At 43.6% G+C, this 24051-nt stretch overlaps 1 protein-coding gene across 2 annotated transcripts in view; it reads right to left on the reverse strand.

Moving 5' to 3' along the window:
* The window catches only part of pdhx (pyruvate dehydrogenase complex component X), a 67818-nt gene that overhangs the window by 19636 nt on the left and 24131 nt on the right, over positions 1-24051 (reverse strand). For both annotated transcript variants that reach the window (XM_029634482.2, XM_029634481.2), the window contains exons 3-7: positions 23614-23714; positions 16893-17071; positions 15447-15545; positions 4063-4234; positions 838-985 (exon numbers count right to left, since the gene is read on the reverse strand). In XM_029634482.2, coding sequence (XP_029490342.2) covers positions 838-985; positions 4063-4234; positions 15447-15545; positions 16893-17071; positions 23614-23714 — 699 coding nt within the window. The remainder of the gene's footprint in view (positions 1-837; positions 986-4062; positions 4235-15446; positions 15546-16892; positions 17072-23613; positions 23715-24051) is intronic.

Consider the following 24051-nt stretch of genomic DNA (forward strand, 5'->3'; position numbering starts at 1 on the left):
TTCGTGCATTTTGCCAGCAGCTCTTCGTTGTGCTTCATGCATTGCGCTGTTTATGGCTTCAAGCCTATCAACTCCCGAGATTAGGCTGGTGTAACCGATGTGAAATGGCTAGCTAGTTAGCGGGGTGCGCGCTAATAACGTTTCAAACGTCACTCGCTCTGAAACTTGCTCTTGCTCTGCATGGGTAATGCTGCTTCGAGGGTGGCTGTTGTCGATGTGTTCCTGGTTCGAGCCCAGGGAGGAGCGAGGAGAGGGACGGAAGCTATACTGTTACACTGGCAATACTAAAGTGCCTATAAGTACATCCAAAAGTCAAAAGGTATATAGAATACAAATGGTAGAGAGAGAAATAGTCCGATAAATACTATATTAACTACAACCTAAAACCTCTTGCCTTGGAATTTTGAAGTCTCATTAAAAGGAACCACCAACTTTCATATGTTCTCATGTTCTGAGCAAGGAACTTAAACTTGAGCTTTTTTACATGGCACATATTGCACTTTAACTTTCTTCTCCAACACTTTGTTTTTGCATTATTTAAGCCAAATTGAACATGTTTCATTATTTATTTGAGGCTAAATGGATTTTTATTGATGTATTATATTAAGTTAAAATAAGTGTTCATTCAGTATTGTTGTAATTGTCATTATTACAAAGTAATATAATAAAAAAATCTGCCGATTAATCGGTATCGGCTTTTTTGGTCCTCCAATAAATCGGTATTGGCGTTAAAATCATAATCAGTCGACCTCTAGTTCTGATGTGATGTGTTGTGCCCTGTTATGTTCTAATGTGATGTGTTGTGCCCTGTTATGTTCTGATGTGCTGTGGCCTCACCTTTGGCCATCTCCTTGCGGAGCTGCATGACAGCGCCCAGGTCACAGTCGATGGTGGCGTAGGCGTGAGGGATGGTGGTCTTGGACTGCGTCAGCCTCTGGGCGATGACACGTCGCACATTAGAGGCCGGGACCTCTGTGAAGGTGCCCTGAGACAGGAGAGGAGAGGAAGAAAGAGAGGACAGAACAGAGAACGGTCAGTCAATGTGCATATTTATATTTCTGGACGACTTTATGACTCTGCTCCCATCAACAACACCATTGCAGACGTATTCACTTTCACCTAAAGTTAGAGGCTTTGATGAGGCTACAGAACCCATGGCAATGCTGTTGACAAGCTCGTTACAAAAGATTGATTGGGATCGATTTTGTTCAACTAAAAATAGGACCAACTCTAAGGTGCTATATTGGGTCATTTATTGTGACCAGGTGACGTAATAGTCTTGAAAATACAATTAGCACTTAAGTTATTGACATGCTTGACACTATACTAGGTAGTTCAAACCCAATAAACTCCAATATGGCAAACAAGATGAGGACATTTTTGACATTACAACTAAATCCACCATGCCTACACACACACACACACACACACACACACATATATATATGTGTAAGAATAGTAACCTCTTGTGTAGATCTTAATTGCTGTAAACACTTCTGCAGTAATGCTACAATTAGTATTCAACAGTCAAAACTCAACAGGTTATCTTTAAATCCCCATTACAGTGAAAGAGGCAGGGATGGAAAGCAGACTACCCCAACCAGTCTGGGTCGTCTTTACGAGGCTGCTGTTTGGAGTGTTTGGACAGGCCTGGCTCTAAAGCTTGACCAGGGTCTGGGCTCTATCTAAGGACAGGAGGAGCCTTCTATTTAACCCACAGTATAGAGTTGTCCAATAAACACAATACTCTTTACAAGGGCATCAAGTCAAGCTAAAAAAAAAAGAAAAAGCTATCAAATAAAAAGTACAAAATACATCAAATAACAGCAATGACTGTGATCATATAAAACGTAAGAGAAAGTCAAGGAGAGAAAGAGAAAAAGTAAGAGAAAGTCAAGGAGAGAAAGAGAAAAAGTAAGAGAAAGTCAAGGAGAGAAAGAGAAAAAGTAAGAGAAAGTCAAGGAGAGAAAGAGAAAAAGTAAGAGAAAGTCAAGGAGAGAAAGAGAAAAAGTAAGAGAAAGTCAAGGAGAGAAAGAGAAAAAGTAAGAGAAAGTCAAGGAGAGAAAGAGAAAAAGTAAGAGAAAGTCAAGGAGAGAAAGAGAAAAAGTAAGAGAAAGTCAAGGAGCTGTTTTTTCGGTCGTTACAGCCAGAGAAGTGTGTGTGTCATCATACCACAGAATGCTATTCCCTCATATCAGAATACAGCAAACAAATTACCTCATCACCTCACTACTAAGAAATAGGATAAAGTGATGTCACTGGAGGTGGCCTTTTGTTCCGCTGAGCGATGCTCGGCGCCCTGACACAATTACCGTGACTCTTCAAGAAACCCAGGAACCTTCCTGCCTCCCCACCAGTCGTCTGTCAGGGGAAACAGAGGTGATACTGATGTCTCTTTTAGAGTCCCAGTAGTCACTGATCAGCAGGGGTGTTTTCAGAGAGAGAAAGTGGCTGTGTTTACACTTACGTGCAACTTTGCTGTGAGAATACGAAGATCACATTGAAAAGACAAAAGTCACATTGTGTTCAGATCTGGCTGACCACATCAGGAGGTGGTCAGCGATGCACTGTGTGCTAATTTCTCCTCAGTCTGGACACAATCAGGCTACCAAAAGTAAATACAGTGGGCAAAGTCATCAGCACTCCACCCACAAGTCTTCAAAAAACATGTGTTTTGGGAGCGAGAGGCAACTTTTCATTATAACTTTGGAGGAAATACATTCATTGCATGTGAGGAAATGCTTGCTGGCCTTATAAATGCTAGCCAGCTAGCTAATATTTAGTTATGGTAGCTCATTTGCAATCACTTTAGCTTTGCTTGCTAGCTTGCTAGTTAGCTACAGAAGATAGCCACTACCACAAAGTTGTTGTTGTGTTATCACATTTGGTCTATTTTGACGGTTTATAGAATGCATACCGGTATTTGAATATAGCGCAGACAAAGGGAATCTGGACACATTGAAATGTAAGTGTACACACATGATGTGCTTGGAATTCCATGATCATAATACTAAAACAGCAATTAACTGTCAAGTCAAGACCCACGTCCTCAGCTCTCTACAGGGTTTCCACTGACCAGATGATAAAGTCTGGTTACCCCCTGCACAACCCCAGGCCTCCGTCTGTTTGATGGCTCAATCTGTGCGGGAGAGGGAGTAAGACGATATGTCGTCATGCTCATTTTGCATGGGAGCATAGGGGCTGTGTGCGAACAACGATCGGGATCTGTTCCATAGCATGGGGGCCTCCAGAGACTATTAAGACACTGCTAATGTCTGCTTAGACGCTTTTCATACGCTTTGGAGCAGAGTGTTGTTTCAATACTTTGTCAGAAGTTCTTCCAAACCCTGCTGGAAATCAAGCTAACTGTGTCCAATCACCGATCTCACAGACTTGCACAACAGGAACAAACAGGAGGAAATGAAGAACATGAAGGTCACACCATTCAACTACCGATAGTAGTAGTATATATTAGCATAAACTTGGCTTTCTGAATGAGGGAATTATCTACTGGAAAATGCTGTTCCTCCCCTTTATAATGTTATAAGATGTTACATAAGGCTAGAACGAGGCTCCAACACTTACAGGCAAATTATTAATGCGAAGTCATGAGAAAATTAAATCTGTGAAAACGTGCCCTCAACTCCACTATTTATAGATCTTGATAAATTGTGTGTTGTGCCCATCACCTTTAGTGAATAGCAGCACTGAGAGAAGGTGAGGTAAAGAGAGAGAGAGAGAGAGAGTGTGAGTCCGTATAGAAAGTGGGGGAGGGTAGGTGGCAGCCATAGTGACTCATACCAACGTCGAGGTGGTCCCTGCCTCCCTCCATCTCTTCACACACCAGTGAGCCTTGAAGAGTTAAATCTATACTTCCCTAACCACGACTTGCTTTCCTTATGATATAATCCACTGTGTTGAGGTGCATAAGTCATTAAGCCATACACTTTCTGAAAATGCTTCAAGCCCCTTGAGCACTTGGTGTTGATCTCGATTTGGACATTTTAATGTGTTTACTGATAGAGTGTGTGTGTGTGTGTGTGTGTGTGTGTGTGTACTCACCGGAGCTCCAGGCTTGCCAGGTATGGATTGAGGGGGGTACATGGGCCTGCTGCCTGGGGGAAGTGGGGCAGCTGCTGGGGTGGCGACTGGACTGGGGGCTGCTGCCACTGGGGCTGCTGTAACTGGAGTTGTCTTGGAATCAGGGAACTTTTTCAGGAGATTAAGGGCATCTCTGTAGAGGAAAATAAATGGCACAAGGTGGTCGAGAATAGATTAAGCAAAAAGCAGGAGGTAAAAAGGACAATCCCCACCACTATTACACAGATCAATACAAACAAGTAGCCTACCATTTCAACAAGACCAAGCAAATGTACACTATGCCTACAGTACAACTCAGGGAGGGTGGATCTGAGACCAGGGCTTTGAAACCGTATGAAAATACTTAACACTGGGCCACTCCTCTGACACCCTGACCGTCCCAACATGAATATGGGCAAACAAACTAATAATGCAAATAAAAACTGCTTTCACACACACCTGTACGGAGTATTGCAGCAGATACGGGAACACCAGTGTGTAGGTAGGTAGCTAGGCACTAGGAAGCCATTTATCGGTGTCATGTTATTGAAAGCCTGAGGAAAGCATACATGATGTACTTTCGATCCAAGCGCAAACATCCCATTTCTGGCCTTCTGTCAGTGAATGGGCCTATTGATATTGACCCTGCTTGGTTCGGAGAGGAAAAACACTCATCTCAACCGGAGTCGACACATCCCCTACTCCAACGTTGCCCAATATGATAAAAAATAAACATTTGAGAAAAAATGGCCCCAACACCTGGGGAATGTAAATATTTCCCAGGGATAAGCAACATGCTTTCAAAACCCAGGTTAGGTAGAGGCTGGCCTAGTAATCACTACTCACATAAACATTTATGCAAGCAAATTAATCCTCTCACCATCTTCAGAGGAGAGCGTTTGTTTAGCTGAAAGCTTTTCAATGGAAATTCCCAGGCAGGCAGACAGGAATAGAATGTCTATCTAGCTGGAGAAGTTTTCCCCAACCAGGAGAGGGCTTGGTGTAGTCAGGTCAAGCACTACGACTACCACCACGCTTTCCACTGTGTGACCCAAGGCTGGAGGAGACTGACTGAAAGTGACCCCATTGCTCATTTAGTGTATAGTGTCACAGGCAGAGAGACAGAGAGTGTGAGAGAACAAAAAGTGGAGGGCCAAGTATAGAAGAGGAGGAGGAGAAAGAGGGACAGGGGAGAAAGACAGCGAGAGAGCAAGAGAGAGAGAGAGAGAGAGAGAGAGACAGAGCTAACTCTTATTAAATCCTTCCAGGGCTAGCACAGGGACGGTGATGTGAGAAGGGAAGCGCTCACCATTCACAAACAAATACCTCGCCACAATGGAAGCCAGGATCAGGTGTCAGATGCATTCACTCTCTCATCGGACAAACGGAGCATGCATATCGCATGGGCACACTGGGCAGGCTGAACAAGTCAGGAGACGCAGGGAACTAAAAAGGCCAACAAAACTACTATGAGCAATAAATCACATCAACTAAACATCGCTCTACAAATCATTATCTATATGATAACCGCCTAGGAAAACAAAAAAACAAAACCTGACTGATTATCATTAGTTTCATCGAGTGTCCCTGAAGCGTAATTAATGTGGTTTGTCAGGCAGGCACCTGGATCGGCAGTTCAAAGGTGGCAGCCATCTTTGATGTGGGCTGAATTCTCTGCTTATCAAACAGAACAGAGTAGTAAAGTGCTTTCAGGTAACAGCCTTGCCCTTCCTCCAGTATAAATATTAACACCTGCATGGCTTTGTCGTTAGTCATGACACATTGTTGTACGTTGCTTCCACTTCACACTGAAGACACTTTTCCCACGGCTTACATTATTGGCAGCTGCAATCTACAGTAAGTGTTAGTACATTGAGTTAAAATAATTTAAGGCGACTGGTATTACCTTTTTGGGTATCTGCTCCAGCACCCTGGTTCCACAACAGTGCACTGAGGCCTTCCTACCCCACATCTTTGTCTGAACCAGCTACTCCTGCTGCCCTCATCCATACAGCAGGGACAAGGCTGGGTCCCTGACTCTCGTCTTCCATTTCCATGCAGTCTCTCTCGCAATCCCTCACTTCCTTTCTCTCATTGTTCTTGGTTGTTGTTTTTGGGGTCCTTGGCATGTTGGAATTCCCCACCCACACTTAAAGACACACAAACCAATTTGCAGGCACACACACACACACACATATATAATTGAAGAGCAGTGTAGGTAGGCAGGCAGGCAGTAGAGGCTGGTTCCTCCAGGTTAGGTTAGCGACAGGAAGCTACATGCCCTCTGAAAGACCTGAGCCACTTTGCATGGGTGGCCCAATCACTACCTGCTACTCCACTCTTCCTACCCGTTCTGCTGATACAGTTGAAGTCTGAAGTTTACATACACAGGTTGGAGTCATTAAAACTAATTTTTCAACCACTCCACAAAAGTCTTGATAACAAACTATAGTTTTGGCAAGTCGGTTAGGACATCTACTTAGTGCATGACAAGTCATTTTTCCAACAATCGTTTACAGATGGATTATTTCACTTAGAATTCACTGTATCACAATTCCAGGGGGTCCGAAGTTCACTGTGCCTTTAAAGAGCATGACAAATTCCAGAAAATGATGTCATGGCTTTAGAAGCTTCTGATAGGCTAATTGACATAATCTGAGTCAATTAGAGGTGTACCTGTGGATGTATTTCAAGTCCTACCTTCAAACTCAGTGCCTCTTTGCTCGACATCATGGGAAAATCTAAATAAAATCAGCAAAGACCTCCACAAGTCTGGTTCATCCTTGGGAGCAACGCCTGAAGGTACCACGTTCATCTGTACAAACAATAGTACACAAGTATAAAAACCATGGGACCATGCAGCTGTCATACCGCTCAGGAAAGAGATGCATTCTGTCTCCTAGAGATTCACTTACTTTGGTACGAAAAGTGCAAATCAATCCCAGAACAACAGCAATGGACCTTGTGAAGATGCTGGAGGAAACATGCACAAAAGTATCTATATCCACAGTACAACGAGTCCTATGTCGACAACCTGAAAGCCCGCTCAGAAAGGAAGACGCCGACGCTCCAAAACCACCATAAAAAAGCCAGACTACGGTTTGGGGACAAAGATCGTACTTTTGGAGAAATGTCCTCTGGTCTGATGAAACCAAAATAGAACTGTTTGGCAATAATGACAAACGTTATGTTAGGATGAAAAATGGGGAGCCTTGCAAGCTGAAGAACACCATCCCAACCGTGAAACACGGAGGTGGCAGCATCATGTTGTGGGGGTGCTTTGCTGCAGGAGGGAATGGTGCACTTCACAAAATAGATGGCATCATGAGGAAAGGAAAATTATCTGGAAGTATTGAAGCAACATCTTAAGACATCAGTCAGGAAGTTAAAGCTTGTTTGCAATTGGGTCTTCCAAATGGACAATGACCCAAAGCATACTTCCAAAGTTGTGGCAAAATGGCTTAAGGACAACAAAGTCAAGGTATTGGAGTGGCCATCAAAGCCCTGACCTCAATCATAGAGAACATTTGTGGGCAGAACTGAAAAAGCGTGTGCGAGGAAGGAGGCCTACAAACCTGACTCAGTTACACCAGCTCTCTCAGGAGGAATGGGCCAAAATTCATCCAACTTATTGTGGGAAGCTTGTGGAAGGCTAACCAAAACTTTTGACCCAAGTTAAACATTTTAAAAGCAAAGTTACCAAATACTAATTGAGTGTATGTAAAATTCTAACCCACTGGGAATGTGATGAAAGAAATAAAAGCAGAAATAAATCACTTTCTACACTACTATTCTGACATTTCACATTCTTAAAATAAAGTAGTGATCCTAACTGACCTAAAACAGGGAATTTTTTAATTGGATTAAATGTCAGGAATTGTGAAAAACTGAGTTTAAATGTATTTGGCTAAGGTGTATGTAAACATCCGACTTCAACTGTACATGTGCATCTGAATTTGCATGACTGCTCCTACTCCTGCTAAGAGAACAAAGAGAGCCCAGCCAGTGAACAAGAGGAGGATGTGAGATTTAGATTAAACATTGACGATGTCATTACCTCCCTGTCAGTTTCTTTCAAAAGGGATGGGGGGGGGCTGCATGTAGAGCTTCACATTACAACTTGAAAAATAACACCACAATATATATATATATATATATATACCATGTACAAAATTCATCCTATTTCTTTGTATGATGGAGTGTGTTACACATTATCCATGAATCCCAATGCAACATGAAGAGTGTCCTTTCTATACGATGAAGAGCACATCAATTTAGCTCAAACATCGTCAGCCCAGAGCCCCCAGTGTGTGGCGATGACATCACTCACTAATAGGCTACTGCGTGTGCTGCTAGCTGGCTCACTGGCTGCCTGGCTGGCTGATCCTTCCTCACACAAGACATCTGCTTTTGACACAGGCCATTTACACCCACTGACAGACAAGGCCAAAGAGCCTCAAAGCCTGTGAAGAGGTGACTGGAATATTAAAGATGCAGACACACCACAGACACAGACACACACACAACAGATAAAACAGACACACACACCTCCCCCTGACTGTCTGAGTGAAATCCAGACTCTACACTGCCATCTGGGACACGACAGAGGGAATGATGGTCATGAAAACCCCTTCACTCCAGTGGAGAAAAGCCTTATATTGCCACAGAGGGAAAGATCTGAGTCTCTCAACATAAAATACAATATCTACCATAGTCCAGAAACCTGGTGCAGCTGGGTTCGATTTTTGGTCTGATCTCTTGCAGATTCTAGCTATTAAAGAATACTGTGAAGGTATACCGTAAACCAGTGTTACCCAACCAGAGGTAGTAGGACCCCTGGAGGTACATGGCCTATCCACACGGGGTACTTGAGAAAACTCATGAGCCCATAGGCCTACTGGTAAAATGCAGATGGTTTACTTCCAATCATAATCTGGGCAGAGAAAAATATACTTGGTGGTACAGTAACCAATAAAGGTTGGGAACCACTGCCGTATAAAGTAATGATACGATATAATGATACTGTAATTCTACTATTATCAGTAATGATGATAAGGATAATATCTAAAGTCACTGGGTCAAACTGAGGCAGGCTATTCAGATCGCTTGTCAGAGGGCGATAAGAAATCTAGAAAATTAATGCTGCGGACAGGTTTTGCATAACCCTAACGTCCACCAAAAATAAACGTACAGTGTACCTTGAAATAAGTCACAACCACAGACTTCCTTGGACAAATGTTACATTTCTGAAACAACCCTTCCCATAAAAACACAATCAGCCCGAAGTACAAAAAAACCTCTACGCCATTCCTCTCTCCTCCGGCAGACAAACATGCAGCACACTGAAATTGTGTAAGTGCCTTTAAAATGCTATTGATGTTAACAACAGGGGATGTACTTGACGATAATAGCCCTTCGTATGGAGACAATATGGCTGGCTTAGACACACGTCTCTCTGAGGCAGACTTAATGTAAATGTTAGTTTATTTTAAGCCAAAGCCCACTTCATGCTTATTAGGGTTGCCAAAGGAGGGTTTACCACTGGAAACTTAAGAATATTATGAAATTTATCACCAGACTTCCAGTGGCCCTTTTGGGTACTTCAGATTATCACAGGAGACTAATAATCTCTGGCTCTCTGCGTGGCCTTATCACATGTACAACACATGAAAGAATTGTATACGATATTTTTAAAATACATTTAATGACAAAGCTGTAAAACATCCTAAATATAAACCAACTTAGGGAATACGTACCATTGGTGTTTAATGGGTTAATTAATGGGGTTTCAGCATTAAAAATCTAAATGTTTTACAAACATATTTATTTTGCTATGTCAATATGCATTTGTTGAAAATGTTTTGTCGCCAAACTGGTGGCAGTTGTGAAAAAAGTAAATAGTTGGAAGAGTTGCAGAGTTAATTGAAAATAATGCCATTGTTGATTAGATGCTTTTTTCATGAATTATACCATTTTCCTCTTGAACCATATGGTCTGAGCAAGGCAGTTATCTCCCAACAACAACTGCTCCCCAGGCGATGTTGATTAAGGCAGCCCTGCTCTTATTCAGAGGGTTTGGGTTAATTGCGGAAGACACATTTTGGTTGATTGCATTCAATTGTGCAACTGAGTAGGTATCCCTTTTCCCCTCTACTAGAAACTCATGGACACAGATAAAATATATTAATATATAGTCTTAATGTATTAGAAGTTATTTAAGTATAAATGACCAGAGCTACAATAGATTGCCATTGATTAAGTTCATTACCAAAATTACTGAAGATTCCTGTAACTTTGTTCAATTACTGGAAGCTTATACAAGACATAATAGAGGATAAATGCCCAATTATCTAATCACAGACCTTGGGAAATAGGCATTACTACAGATATTATAAAAATAAAGTATGATTTTAATTAGCTTTTTTCATTCCCCTTCCTCCTGTCAGTGTTTCTTTGTAAACTTAATGATGGTGTTGGAATCGTGCCTGGCCATGCAATCATGGGTGAACAGGGAGTACAGGAGGGGACTGAGCACGCACCCCTGACGGGCTCCCGTGTTGAGGATCAGCGTGCCAGATGTGTTTACATTACATTTACATTTAAGTCATTTAGCAGACGCTCTTATCCAGAGCGACTCTTATCCAGAGTTGTTACCTACCCTTACCATCTGGGGGCGGCCCTTCAGGAAGTCCAGGATCCAGTTGCATAGGGCGGTGTTTAGTCCCAGGGTCCTTAGCTTAGTGATGAGATTTGAGGGCCCTATGGTGTTAAATGCTGAACTGTAGTCAATGAACAGCACTCTCACATAGGTGTTCCTTTTGTGGGAAAGGGCAGTGTGGAGTGCAATAGAGATTGCGTCATCTGGGGATCTGTTGGGGGCTGTATGCAAATTGGAGTGGGTCTAGGGTTTCCGGGATAATGGCGTTGATGTGAGCCATTACCAGCCTTTCAAAGCAGTTCATGGCTACAGATATGAGTGCTACAGGTCGGTAGTCATTTAGGTAGGTTACTTTAGTGTTCTTGGGCACAGGGACTATGGTGGTCTGCTTGAAACATGTTACCAACATGTTTCAAGCAGACTCAGTCAGGGACAGGTTGAAAATGTCAGTGAAGACACTTGCCAGTTGGTCAGAGGATGCTCGGAGTACAGGTGCTGGTAATCCATCTGGCACTGTGGCCTTGTGAATGTTGACCTGTTTAAAAGGTCTTACTCACGTCGGCTATGGTGACCGTTATCACACAGTCGTCCAGAAAAGCTGATGCCGTCATGCATGCTTCAGAGTTGCTCGCCTCAATTTAGCTTATCTGGTAGGCTCGTGTCACTGGGCAGCTGGAGACTGTACTTCCCTTTGTAGTCTGTAATAGTTAGCAAGCCCTGCCACACTAGTCGAGCATCGGAACCGGTATAGTACAACTCAATCGTAGTCCTGAATTGACGCTTTGCCTGTTTGATGGTTCGTCGGAGGCCATAGCAGGAGGTCTTGTAAGCTTCCGGGTTATGGTCACTGTTGGGATGACATCATCAATACACTTATTGTTGAAGCCAGTGACTAATGTGGTGTACTCCTCAATGGAATCAGAAGAATCCCGGAACATATTCCCATCTGCGCTAGCAAAACAGTCCTGTAGCTGAGCATCTGCGTCATCTGACCACTTCTTTATTGACCGAGTCACTGGTGCTTCCTGCTTTAGTTTTTGCTTGTAAGCGGGAATCAGGAGGATAGAATTATGGTCAGATTTGCCAAATGAAGGGCGTGGGAGAGCTTTGCACTCGTCTGTGTGTGGAGTAAAGGTGGTAATTTAACATGCTGGTAGAAATTAGGTAAAGTGGATTTAAGTTTCCCTGCATTAAAGTCCCCGGCCACTAGGAGCGCTGCCTCTGGATGAGCGTTTTCCTGTTTGCTTATGGCTTACAGCTCATTGAGTGCGGTCTTGGTAAATAGACTGCTACGAAAAATATAAACTCTTGGTAAATAGTGTACTCAACCTCAGGCGAGCAAAACCTTGAGACTTCCTTAATATTCGATTTCGTGCACCAGCTATTGTTTACAAACATACACAGACCGCCAGCCCTCGTCTTACCGGAGGCATCGGTTCTATCTTGCCGATGCAGCGTGAACCCTGCCAGCTGTATGTTATCTGTGTCATCGTTTAGCCACGATTTGGTGAAACATAAGATATTCGTTTTTTAATGTCCCGTTGGTAGGATATTCGTGATCGTAGCTCGTCTATTTTGTTATCCAATGATTATACGTTGACTGATGGTAGAGACAGATTACCCACTCGCCGTCAGATCCTTACAAGGCATGCATGATAATTGTATAAATCCATTCCATTAACCATATATTTTGTTGGAACACATCCAGCAAATGAGAAAGTGTTTTCTAAGCCTTTGAGGTGAAGTGAAGCATGGTAGAGATAGGTAGTGGTGCTTTATCTATCTGTAGCTAGCCAGTCATGTGTGTTCTCTGTACATGCTGTAGCTGTAGGCATTAGAGACAGAGAAGAAAAGAGGACAGCCACATGCCTGCCATTGTTATTTGACACTGTTGAATCCCCCATATCCCCCAATGCCCTCCTCTGTGGAGTTAACAGTACACAATGTTCTCCAGAAACACAGGGCCTCCTTTTCAACATCAACAGACAATGAATAGAGGAAGAGAGAGTGAGAAAGACAGATTGGGTGAGAGAGATAAAGAATAATGATTTGAGAGACAGTGGAGTTAGTTTGTTTTGGTGTCAGAGTTGTCATATCACCGCACCACGTAACATGCGTTTACATTAGTTAGGAAACTCACTGATGCACCAGAAAATAGATGAGCAGTTGGCTACACTAAAGTGGGAGTGGCCTAAAAAAAGAAATCTACTTCCATGCGCCATTGTGTTTGAGGGCTATTGGTATGATAAATCAAGCATTGAATAACCAGTGATACAAAAACCCAACATCCTCATCCCCTTCCACTCCTAAATGAACCCTTCCTGTGGATTTGCGTTACGACTATGATCTCAATGGGCTATATGTTTTGTTCTATAGTGGACCCACACAAGAGGCCACTCCTCTTGGCCGGAAGAGACAAAATGTTGCTGTTTTAAAGTACATTTTCTGCAATTCTACTCATTTTGCGCCAGGGCAGAGAGAAAATGTTAGTTTTAAAGCTAGTTTCCTACAATTCTACACATGTTTACGTAGCTTAAGCCTTGTTCTTATGCTATCTGAGTGCGCTGCAGTAAAATGCATATAGGGGAAACATTGCTGGCAATCTACCCTCACCAAAGAAGTGTACATACTTTTCTGCAATGTCTACAGTAAGGTCCGCACAGACTGTACAATTTTAGCCTTCTTATGCCACAATTTTGTCATCCCAGACAAAATGTACACCTCATGGCCATGGGCAAATCTTCAGGTAGTAAACAATTGCCGGACACCTTGCCTCGTTCAGGTCTAAGTCTGACGATTAAGTACCACTTTGTGCGATCGTAGACTCCAACAAAGTTCTGGCAGTGTCAGAAATCTGGAGCCTTTATTGTGTAGTGTGGCTGGTGTTACGAGCAGATCCCAATGACTAACAGGAACACGGCCGGAACTGAGCATGCACACAATAGGGTCAAATTATTATTGTGAATAGTCAGATGAATATAATAGTTCAATTTAAACATGTTCATGCTTTGGAAGAAGAACGACTTCCCTAATAATCGTGTTTACATGACATCTGAAATCAGGCTACCTGATGGGATTTTGAAAAACCCTTAAAAATCGCCTACCACTTTCTGTGCATTGTTTTACCACCACGACCATGTTCCAACCTGCCTCTGTGATGAATCACAATTCCACATGTGACAGTCTGGGTTTGACGGATGCCAGGAGAACGATACCTGCCCCAAAGCATAGTGCCAACTGTAGAGTTTGGTGGAGGAGGAATAATGGTCTGGGGCTGTTTTTCATGGTTCAGGCCCCTTAGCATTAAGATTTCCATTCACTGGAACTACAGCATTCTAGACGATTCTGTGCTTCCAACTGTGGCAACAGTTTGGGGAAGACCCTTTCCTGTTTCAGAATGACAATGCCCCCGTACAAAAAGCAAGGTCCATACAGAAATGGTTTGTCAAGTTCAGTGTGGAAGAATTTGCCTGGCCTGCACAGAGCCCTGACCTCAATTCCATCTAACACCTTTGGGATGAATTGGAACACCGACTGCGATCAAGGTCTAAATCACCCAACCTCACGAATGCAAGTCCCCTCAGCAATGCTCCAACATCAAGTGGAAAGCCTTCCCAGAAGAGGAAAGGCTGTGATAGCAGCAAAGAGGGGGTCAAACTCCATATTAATGCCCATGATTTTCGATGAGCAGGTGTCCACATATAACCTTGTACACAACATGACTAAAAGCATGTGAAAACTATTTCTAAGATGCATACTTTCAGTTCTTCCAAACTCCCTTTACTCGCGCATAAGCATAGAGGAAGGCTTGCGCTGCTGGAACATGCACAGACCAAATACACCACTGCAGTTGAAATACCCTACATCGGCTGACGAAGCCTCACAAGACAATCGCAGAATGTGACGACAGAACTGAAGCAAATCATACAATCTGGCCATGTTGATATTAAGATTTAAATTTGGTAACATCACACAATGTGACATATAATAATCGCAAAAGACTGAATCCAACGTACAGTGTGGGAAGGCCTTTAGGTGATCTTCCCGTGTCGAGTGTGGTTCCTTACGTCCCCTTACATTCGCTCTTTAACAGACATACACACGCACAAACTCGTGTGAATAACAAACATACACACGGGAACATCGACAGATACGTCTCCTAAAACATATGGTATGTGTTTCTATGGCCACCAGTCGGCCCTGGAGACTGGGTTGCCATGGAGACAGCTGTGTCTTAATGAGATTCCCCAGCAGGGTGCGAGTTGGGTAACTAGAACGTTCCATCAAACCCTGCGTGACAGCAGGTGGCCATTAAAGTTGTGTGTGTGTGTGTGGCTTGCGCTCACAGTTTCATAGCTTCCTCTGGTGTGAGCACACCCACATACCAGGGTTAAAGCACCTGGCAACTTGATAACTTTTGCACTCAGTGAATTTCTGTCACTTTACACCATACTCTCCTCTCTCCCCTTTCATTCACAACATCTCTCGCACTTGTTTTTGTCAGTTAGATTGTAATTTCTTCCTCAGAGAGATTTGCACTATTTTAACTTGCTCAGTAGTGTATAACACACATAAACCACCCAGTACCCACACTGAGTCTAAAGTCACAAAACACTTGACAGTCTATAGCTAGATTAGAAGAGGGGAATCATGTCCGCCCTATTCATTACACTTCACCACGCTGAACACATCTCGTACGTGAACTCACTCCTTGGTGATGATGCCCCTGTGTCCGGTGGGGGTGGCCAGCTGGGGGTCCAGACCGTGTGTGTCCAGGATGTGTCTGGCTGCCGGGCTCAACCGCAACCTGGGGGGAGAGGAAAGGACAGGACACACAGAGACAGGGACAGAGAGACACACAGACACAAAATTAATCTGACCATAAGCATGTCCTGATTGGTCATAGAACATGAATAGTCAACATTAAATGTAAACAAATATTTTTTCAGAATGTGTTATTTTTCAGCTTATGTAGACCATATAGGCTTCAGCCCATTAAGCTGTCAATGCACTCAGCTTGTGTACATTCTAGACAGTTCAGAACATGCACCTGCATTGCCATTCACTACCGTAAGTAACCATTTCACTGTTAGTTTACACTAGTTGTTTTACGAAGTATGTGACAAAAACAATTTTATTTGATTAGATTCACTTTCACCTAAAAAGGCAAAAGAAAAGCAGCTATGAGCGTAAATGCTACGCCCTGTGACATTTTAATAGAGGAGCAATTAAACTGTTCTAAAGGACCAATTTAATGTCTCTGCCGTTGGGCCTTAACACCCACTTCAATCCTAAAAACATTGACATGACACTGCTCTCACGCTTTTTCAATTTAGACTGAGGATAATGACAGTGGTACTGCTTAAATTAGCAAACACTTATTGAAGTCAAGTGACTTTCAGAGTCCATTTTAGAGGTCGACCGATTATGATTTTTCAACGCCGATACCGATTATTGGAGGACCAAAAAAGCCGATACCGATTAATTGGCTGATTTAAAAAAAAAAATATTTGTAATAATGACAATTAAAATAAGTGTTCATTCAGTATTGTTGTAACTTAATATAATACATCAATAAAATCAATTTAGCCTCAAGTAAATAATGAAACATGTTCAATTTGATTTAAATAATGCAAAAACAAAGTGTTGGAGAAGTAAGTAAAAGTGCAATATGTGCTATGTCAGAAAGCTAACGTTTCAGTTCCTTGCTCAGAACATGAGAACATATGAAAGCTGGTGGTTCCTTTTAACATGAGTCTTCAATATTCCCAGGTACGAAGTTTTAGGTTGTAGTTATTATAGGACTATTTCCCTCTATACCATTTGTATTTCATTGTATGTACTCTGAACGTTTATCTGGCCAGGCAAAAGAGGATGGGCTTCAGCTGTAGTCTAGTTCCTCTCAAGGTTTCTTCCTTCCTTGGGAGTTTCTTCCTTACCACTGAAGCATCTATTTGCTCTTTACAGGGTCATGCCAAGGTTGTTATCAAGCACTTTTGACAAATGTTTGTGTATTTGTGAAAAGCACTACACAAATACCAATTGATTTACTGATTAATTTAAAGATTAGTTGATTAGAATGGCAGAGTAGAGCATGACAGTAGAGTGATTTAATAGTGGGAGAGAGGAAGAAGAGGAGAGAGGTGAGACTCACGGTCCTGTGGAGGCTGCTCTGGGGGGATGTGGTGGGGGTGCAGTGGGGGCTGCCGGAGCGGGAGTTGCTTGGGTGGCTGCCACAGGTGGCGGGATCTCCACTGTCTTCCAGTCCTCCCCTTCCTCCACCATGAGGGCAATGAGAGTCCCCAGACGCACGGCACGACTGCCCTCCTCCATCTGAGGACACGCAGAGACACTTTTATAATAATAATCACTATCAAGCTGCATTTGAATTTGACTCAGAATGCGCAAGATGACTGAGGAGAGGTGGAGAAATAGAGGGGAAGAAAGCACATAAGAACAAGAAAGAAAGAGCATTTGGGGGAAGAAGGAAGGGAGAAGAGAGAAAATAGAGAGGGAGAGAACACATGATAGGAAGAATTGAAAGAACCACCAGGAGGAGGATTTTCAAAAGATCATTACCTCTTGACATAATATGTTACTGCTACCAGAGGGACCATAGGCAGACCTTTCCATCCACTGTGTGTCTGTCCACACTGCCTACTCAATTCACTTCATTTCCCCTCACCTCTGTTCTGACAAAACACACAAGGCCAAGGACTCTAATGGAGGCGGGAATGAATGCTTACTGTTCCTTCACACCCCCCCCCCGGTCACACATCGATTCGCTCTCAATATCCATCTTTCTCTTCATCTCGGTCTCTAACAGCGTCATTAAGGCACAGCGTGGATGTCTTCACCCCCTCATAGTCAGAAAGGTGTTTTTCCCCGGTCAATATTGATTAATTCTAAATGAAAGGCCAGGCACAATGGATGAGGCAGGGCTGTAAACACTCCATCTATTTCCAAATGGTATCCACTTACGGAGCTGTCATTCCTGCTAAAGGGCGTAGCTCCGCACGCCAGAAAAGAAGAGAAAAACAACACAAATAACAACCGCTGTTGCCGACAGGGAAAGCAGTCCCTTTCAATCATGGCGACAATGAAATTGATCAGGCAATTGGTTTCTGCATTAGATCAGAACACAAGCCCTTGTAACTGGCTGAATGTCAGATAGCTTTGAATCAAGCAGTTCACCCAGTCACCTTCTCCCCAGTGGCATCTAAACAATAGATGTGCTCCAATAAGACCACGGACTCCACCTAACCAGAAACAACAGCAGGATAAGACCACCTGCGCTCCCAGGCTGACCAGGCCAGCCAGCCAGCCAGGCACAGCTCCAGTTTCACCCAGGATATTCCCCTCAGTACAACAGTCAAAAACACTTTATTACCATGTCTCACTGAGTAGAGGCAAGGGATTCCTAAAAGCAAAAAGGTAGGCTAATTTCCATTGTCCATTGGATAGTAGGTAGCTAGGGAAGATGTGACTGCTTTGGCAGTGAGAAGGAAAAAAACGGTTTTGTTTACTACAAAATAGCTAGTGGCACAACATCCCTGATGCATTAAACTACCAAGACTACCCGGTCTGTTTGTTGTGTGACTAATATATATATATATATATATATATATGGCATCCTGTCCATATGCTAGGTGCTACAGGTAGTGTGTGTGTGTGTGTCCATGGCACCTCTGGCCCAGTGTGAGGTGATCAATAAATGGCAGGGCCTCATGGCTTTAGAAATGCCATTACCACATACAGTAGGACTATGTGGCTATGTTGGTTACATTCACCACAATGAGAAATGACAGGATTACCAGAACAGTTGGATGTGACATGACACTGAACTTCAGCCCTGGCAGTGACCCCTGACCCTAGCCGGGTCATACAGCTGTCTGAAGGGCATGACAGATTAGTATATCCCCATCATAATCCACATATCTTCATTTGATTGGACCAGTGCAACACTGCAGTATTTCAAACTGCCTCTGACAACCACCATCCCAAAAGGCACACAACTCTATTGTGCTACAAAACAAACCAATTAAATTCCAATGTGACTGTGGGGCTGCAATGAACTAGAAAACATACAACCACAGTCTTGCACAATACTGTGCCACACAATGCATGTAACTGGTGTGTGTGAGAGTGAGAGACCAGCGATGCTCTCGCCCTACCATTAGGCTCTCTATAAACACCAGTTAGACAAGCAGGTATTTATAGACGTTTAACACAGCTCTCGAAGAAGCTGCAGCTGGGGGCTGTGTCATTCACAGCCTTTAAACACGCACACACACATCATCATCGTCCCTTTCTTTCCACTTATTCACAGATGGGGTGCCGTCTTATGTGGATGTCTCCATCAAAGACGCAAGAGCACATAGGCACACCGAGAGAGAAAAGGGAGAAGAGTGTAACACACTGCTAGAGTGGGGCTCAACACTGCCATCTGGTTGCAAAAGGAGAGTGCCGGTCCTGAACCATTCCGCCACATCATAGCAAACACAGGCACTTAGCCAAATACCTGAGCAGCACCTCCGACCTCAGCAGACAGTGAAATGGCACAGGTTCAATCTGACTGACACACATTAGAAGACCTGGCTGGTTTCAGTAAAGAACAATAAGTCAAGAGGTGGATGAAGAGGACACCATTTTTAGCGGGCTATGCACGGATTTCAGAAAATGACCATTGATTAGATACTCTTGTGATCTCTGACACAATTCAAGACTCACACACCCAGACTTGCACCCTCAACAAGGATAGGCTTGACACCTGTGACTTGTAAACAGTACACAATTAGTCCCTCAACCTCCAGATCAAAGAGAAAGGACGGGGTGGGGAAGAGGTTGGCTTATTTGGAATAAAAATATACTGTATTGATTTGGTGTGTGTGTGCCTCCGTGTGAGTGTATTGATTTGCCAGGAGAGAGAGACAGAAAGAGGGATTTGAGGCGATATGATTGAATCCTATATCCTGCAACTTGTTACTGGGCAGACTAGTCTAATTAGAGTCCAGAGGAGGGATTTTCCCCAGCAGCATTCTCTCTCCCAGGGCTTTTGATTCGTCTGCATTCTCAATCTGATAAATTAAAGCACACGAGGGAGATCAGTGAGTATAGTGTTCCTACGGGGTCTATCCTGAATATATCAACTAGTTCATAAATTATATAACGAAACACCATTTATGAGGTTAACCTATGCATTTTGTATAAATTCAAAGACCAGACAAAGATCTGTGTTGGATTGAAACGTTGCCTATAAAAAGGTGGTAAATTGGGAGCATATTCAACATGCGGACCTTCCTGTTCTTCTCTTCATAAGGCTTCTGGCCCAGGGGAGAACGACTGGTCCTTCTCATTAATGCCACAGAAGGCCCACCGCTCCTGCAGGTATTATTGGCAGAAAGCATGATCCTCCATTATAGTGAATGGGGAAATGGCAATCTTCATGTAAATAAACAGCTTCGAAGACAATCATGGTACCAATAATTGCTTCTGATACACCAGATGTATGTCCTTGAACCAATCATTTTAAAATCGTACAGAGAAGTTGAGTTGCTAATTGAGTTGCTAATGGCAGCATGCAGTATCCCGGCCGGCCATCAACTTGAGTTATGCTGCGTTTAGACGAGGGATGCAAAAACCGGCATACCAGTCGACGTTGCGGGAAAGAAAGCAAGAAAGACGGTGATGGCAAAAGCAAGCCAGCATGACGGGATGCGTTGCTATGGTGATTTCAGAGCAAATCAACATCCGGTAGAAAACAATGCTACGGCAGATGTCAAAAGTTGAAATATTTGAACTCTGGCGGCAAGTCCCATCTACCGTGGTGGCTGACGGCATTCACTGCCAGCTTCAACAGCATTTACCGTTGAGCTCTCATTGACAACAATGACATCCGGATTGACGTCTACCTTGTACCAGGTAAACGCAGCATTACTGAATTTGAGGGGGCAGCACCGAGCTAGCCTGTAACGTCACTTCCTCGAGTAGCTCTAACTACACGTTATGCCTCCATGAGACGCCATCTTAACTCACTTCATTTGACTTCAATGATCAATTGAGGCTTCACATAGAAATGTATGATGTCACGTGATGGATGGCTTTGTCCATTCTTTTTACAGTCATGGTTTGGCTAGTTGTAGTGTAGATGTCAGTTGAGCAGAGACACAGCCAACAAACTCCCCCTTGGATGATTAATCTATCCTAAAATGACAGCATCCTGATGAGAAAGTATGTAGGAATGGAGGGAGGGAAGCAGAGTGATAAATTGCATGATAAATGCTGTCAGGTTAGCACTGTGGACCATGTCAGACCATCTTCATCTAGCCTTTCCTTCTTCCATCCATCTAAACATCCATCCATCTTGCCACTCGTTATCGCGACTGTTAAATGTTGACATGCATTCTGTCCACCGTATCAATCCATCTCGAAAATCCCTGCACACCCACCGATTCATCAATGTGTGGGGGATCTCTACATGTGCCATATCAGCCTTTTGTGTGTTCACGGATGTAACACTGGCTGCTAAACTAGAATCCTAGTGGGTACATGCTTAGACAGCACCACTACTACACCACTGTGGGCTAATCTGTGCTGTGATCTACAGAGAGCAGAGGCCATCAAGCCCCTTCCACACACAGCCAGGAAAGACATCGCTCATACTAGTAACACCACACACGATACACACCAGGACGCAGACACACATCCACACAGAGACGGGCACGCTTCCTCTCTAATACCCCCAGTAGAGACTGGGTCTGGGGTATTCAGGGGTGGGGGTGTTGGTCTGGATGCTAGCTGAACCTGGGGGGGGATTATCGCTCTCCCTCTTTCTGCCAGCTCCAAGCCTTCCTAAAAGCCCCTCCAACTCCTGGGCTGTTGCCATGGAAACTACCTTATCCCCATGGCAGCCGAGACATGGATCGGAAAGAGGGAGAGGGAAGAGAAAGAAAACATGAAGAAGAGAATGAGAATGGAGCAAGGGCTAAAAAAGGCAGAGAGAGAAATTATAATAATTGAAAACACATAACAATGAGAGACACTTCGCCTGCTGATAGTGATGTCATAGAAATGTTATATTTCCAGATCAACACTCTTGTTTATGCACACGTGTTGCCATCTGTCTAAGTAATTACTCCACATCAGCTCTTTATTCAGGGTACACTCAGACACCACCTGAACCACAGCACTAGAACAACATGGGTATGCTTCGCTGAACTATGCTATGTGGCCTGGTTTACACGGCTAATTGCCACTAGGACACTGTTCTGAACGATGTGACACTCACTGATCGTATGACTGACTGGAGGGAACCATGGCATCAGCTGTGGGACAGGCAAGGGTCTGTGTGTGTGTGTGTGTGTGTGTGTGTGACTTAGCTAGTTAATGAATGTTGGGTTGAAAATAAAATTTAAAAAAACACATTACATGACCGGAAGTATGTGGACACAATCCAGAATCATGGGCATTAATATAGAGTTGGTCCCACCTTTGCTGCTATAACAGCCTCTACTCTTCTGGGAAGGCTTTCCACTCGATGTTGTACCATTGCTGCGGGGACTTGCTTCCATTCAGCCACGAGAACATTAGCGAGGTTGGGCACTTTCAATTCACCCCAAAGATGTTTGATGGGGTTGAGCTCAGGGCTCGGAGCAGGCCAGTCAAGTTCTTCCACACCGATTTCGACAGACCATTTCTGTATGGACCTCACTTTGTGCTGTCATGTCATGCTGAAAGAGGAAAAGGGTTTTCCCCAAACTGTTGCCACAAAGTTAGAAGCACAGAATTGTCTAGAATGTCATTGTATGCTGTAGCGTTAAGATTTCCCTTCACTGGAACTAAGGGGCCTAGCTCTAACCATGAAAAAAACAGCCCCAGACCATTATTACTCCTCCACCAAACTTCGGGCAGGTAGTGTTCTCCTGGCATCCGCCAAAACCAGATTCGATTGTCGGACTGCCAGATGGTGAAGCGTGATTCATCACTCCAGAGAACGTGTTTCCAGAGTTCAATGGCGGCGAGCTTTACACCACTCCAGCCGACGCTTGGCAATGCGCATGGTGATCTTAGGCTTGTGTGTGGCTGCTCGGCCATGGAAATCAATTTCATGAAGCTCCCAACGAACAGTTATTGTGCTGACGTTGCTTCCAGAGGCAGTTTTGAACTCAGTAGTGAGTATTGCAACTGAGGACAGAATATTTTTACACGCTACGCGCTTCAGTGGTCCCTGTCTGTGAGCTTGTGTGGCCTAGGCTACCACTTCACAGCTGAGCCGTTGTTGCTCCTAGATGTTTCCACCTCACAATAACAGCACTTACAGTTGACCGAGGAAGCTCTAGCAGGGCAAATATTTGATGAACTGACTATGACAGTGCCACATTAAAAGTCACTGAACTCTTCAGTAAGGCAATTCTATTGTCAATGTTAGGCTATGGAGATTGCATGGCTCTGTGAGCGATTTTATACACCTGCCAGCAACGGGTGTGGCTGAAATAGCCGAATCCACTAATTTGAAGGTGTGTCCACATACACAATATATACAAAAGTATGTCATTATGACTGCTGGATCATTTACCTCTGATAATTAAGAGGACGGAGGAAAGGATGGTTTACAGGCAAAGCTGTACCACAGAGTTTCCATCAATATCCTCTCACTCTCTCTCGTTAGGACGTAATTGGAGGCTTTCTCCCATTGCCAGATCGATCTGACAGCGGAGGATAAACTGCTTTCATCCCTCTGTTCTGAGGGACAAACATGTGGCGCAGTGTTGATGAAAGACAAGTGATCGGTCTGTCTTTGGCAGAGTCATTAATATTCGCACACACACACACACACACACACACACGAACTGACACACACAACACAGTTCACTCACCAGTATCTTGGCCAGGACGCCGTCATCACTGGACTCCAGGGTAACCACGGCCTTGTCCGTCTCGATCTCACAGAGCGCATCGCCAGCCGCTACCGCATCACCTGCAGGACACCAGCAACAGTCAGACCGCTTAGAATGTCAAAGACCAATAATTGGGAAAAGGAAAAAGTTACATGAAAAAAAATTGTCGAGAGTGTAGAAAGTCCATTTCTAAGGGATGATGAAACCATAGATATAGAACTGCTATATTGCTATGGTGGTAACACTGATCATTAGGCTATACAGTGGGGTACATAAAGTCACCCTTGATAAAGATGAGCAAAAAAATAGTGTACAATAATACAACTGAGCTACTGTATGAGAAAAAACGTGAGACAATTTATTATTATTATTATTATATAGTATATACTAATACAATTGCTTAGAGAAAATAGATTT

Source organism: Oncorhynchus nerka, linkage group LG25 (genome assembly GCF_034236695.1).
Source record: "Oncorhynchus nerka isolate Pitt River linkage group LG25, Oner_Uvic_2.0, whole genome shotgun sequence".
In the NCBI taxonomy this organism is placed as follows: domain Eukaryota; kingdom Metazoa; phylum Chordata; class Actinopteri; order Salmoniformes; family Salmonidae; genus Oncorhynchus; species Oncorhynchus nerka.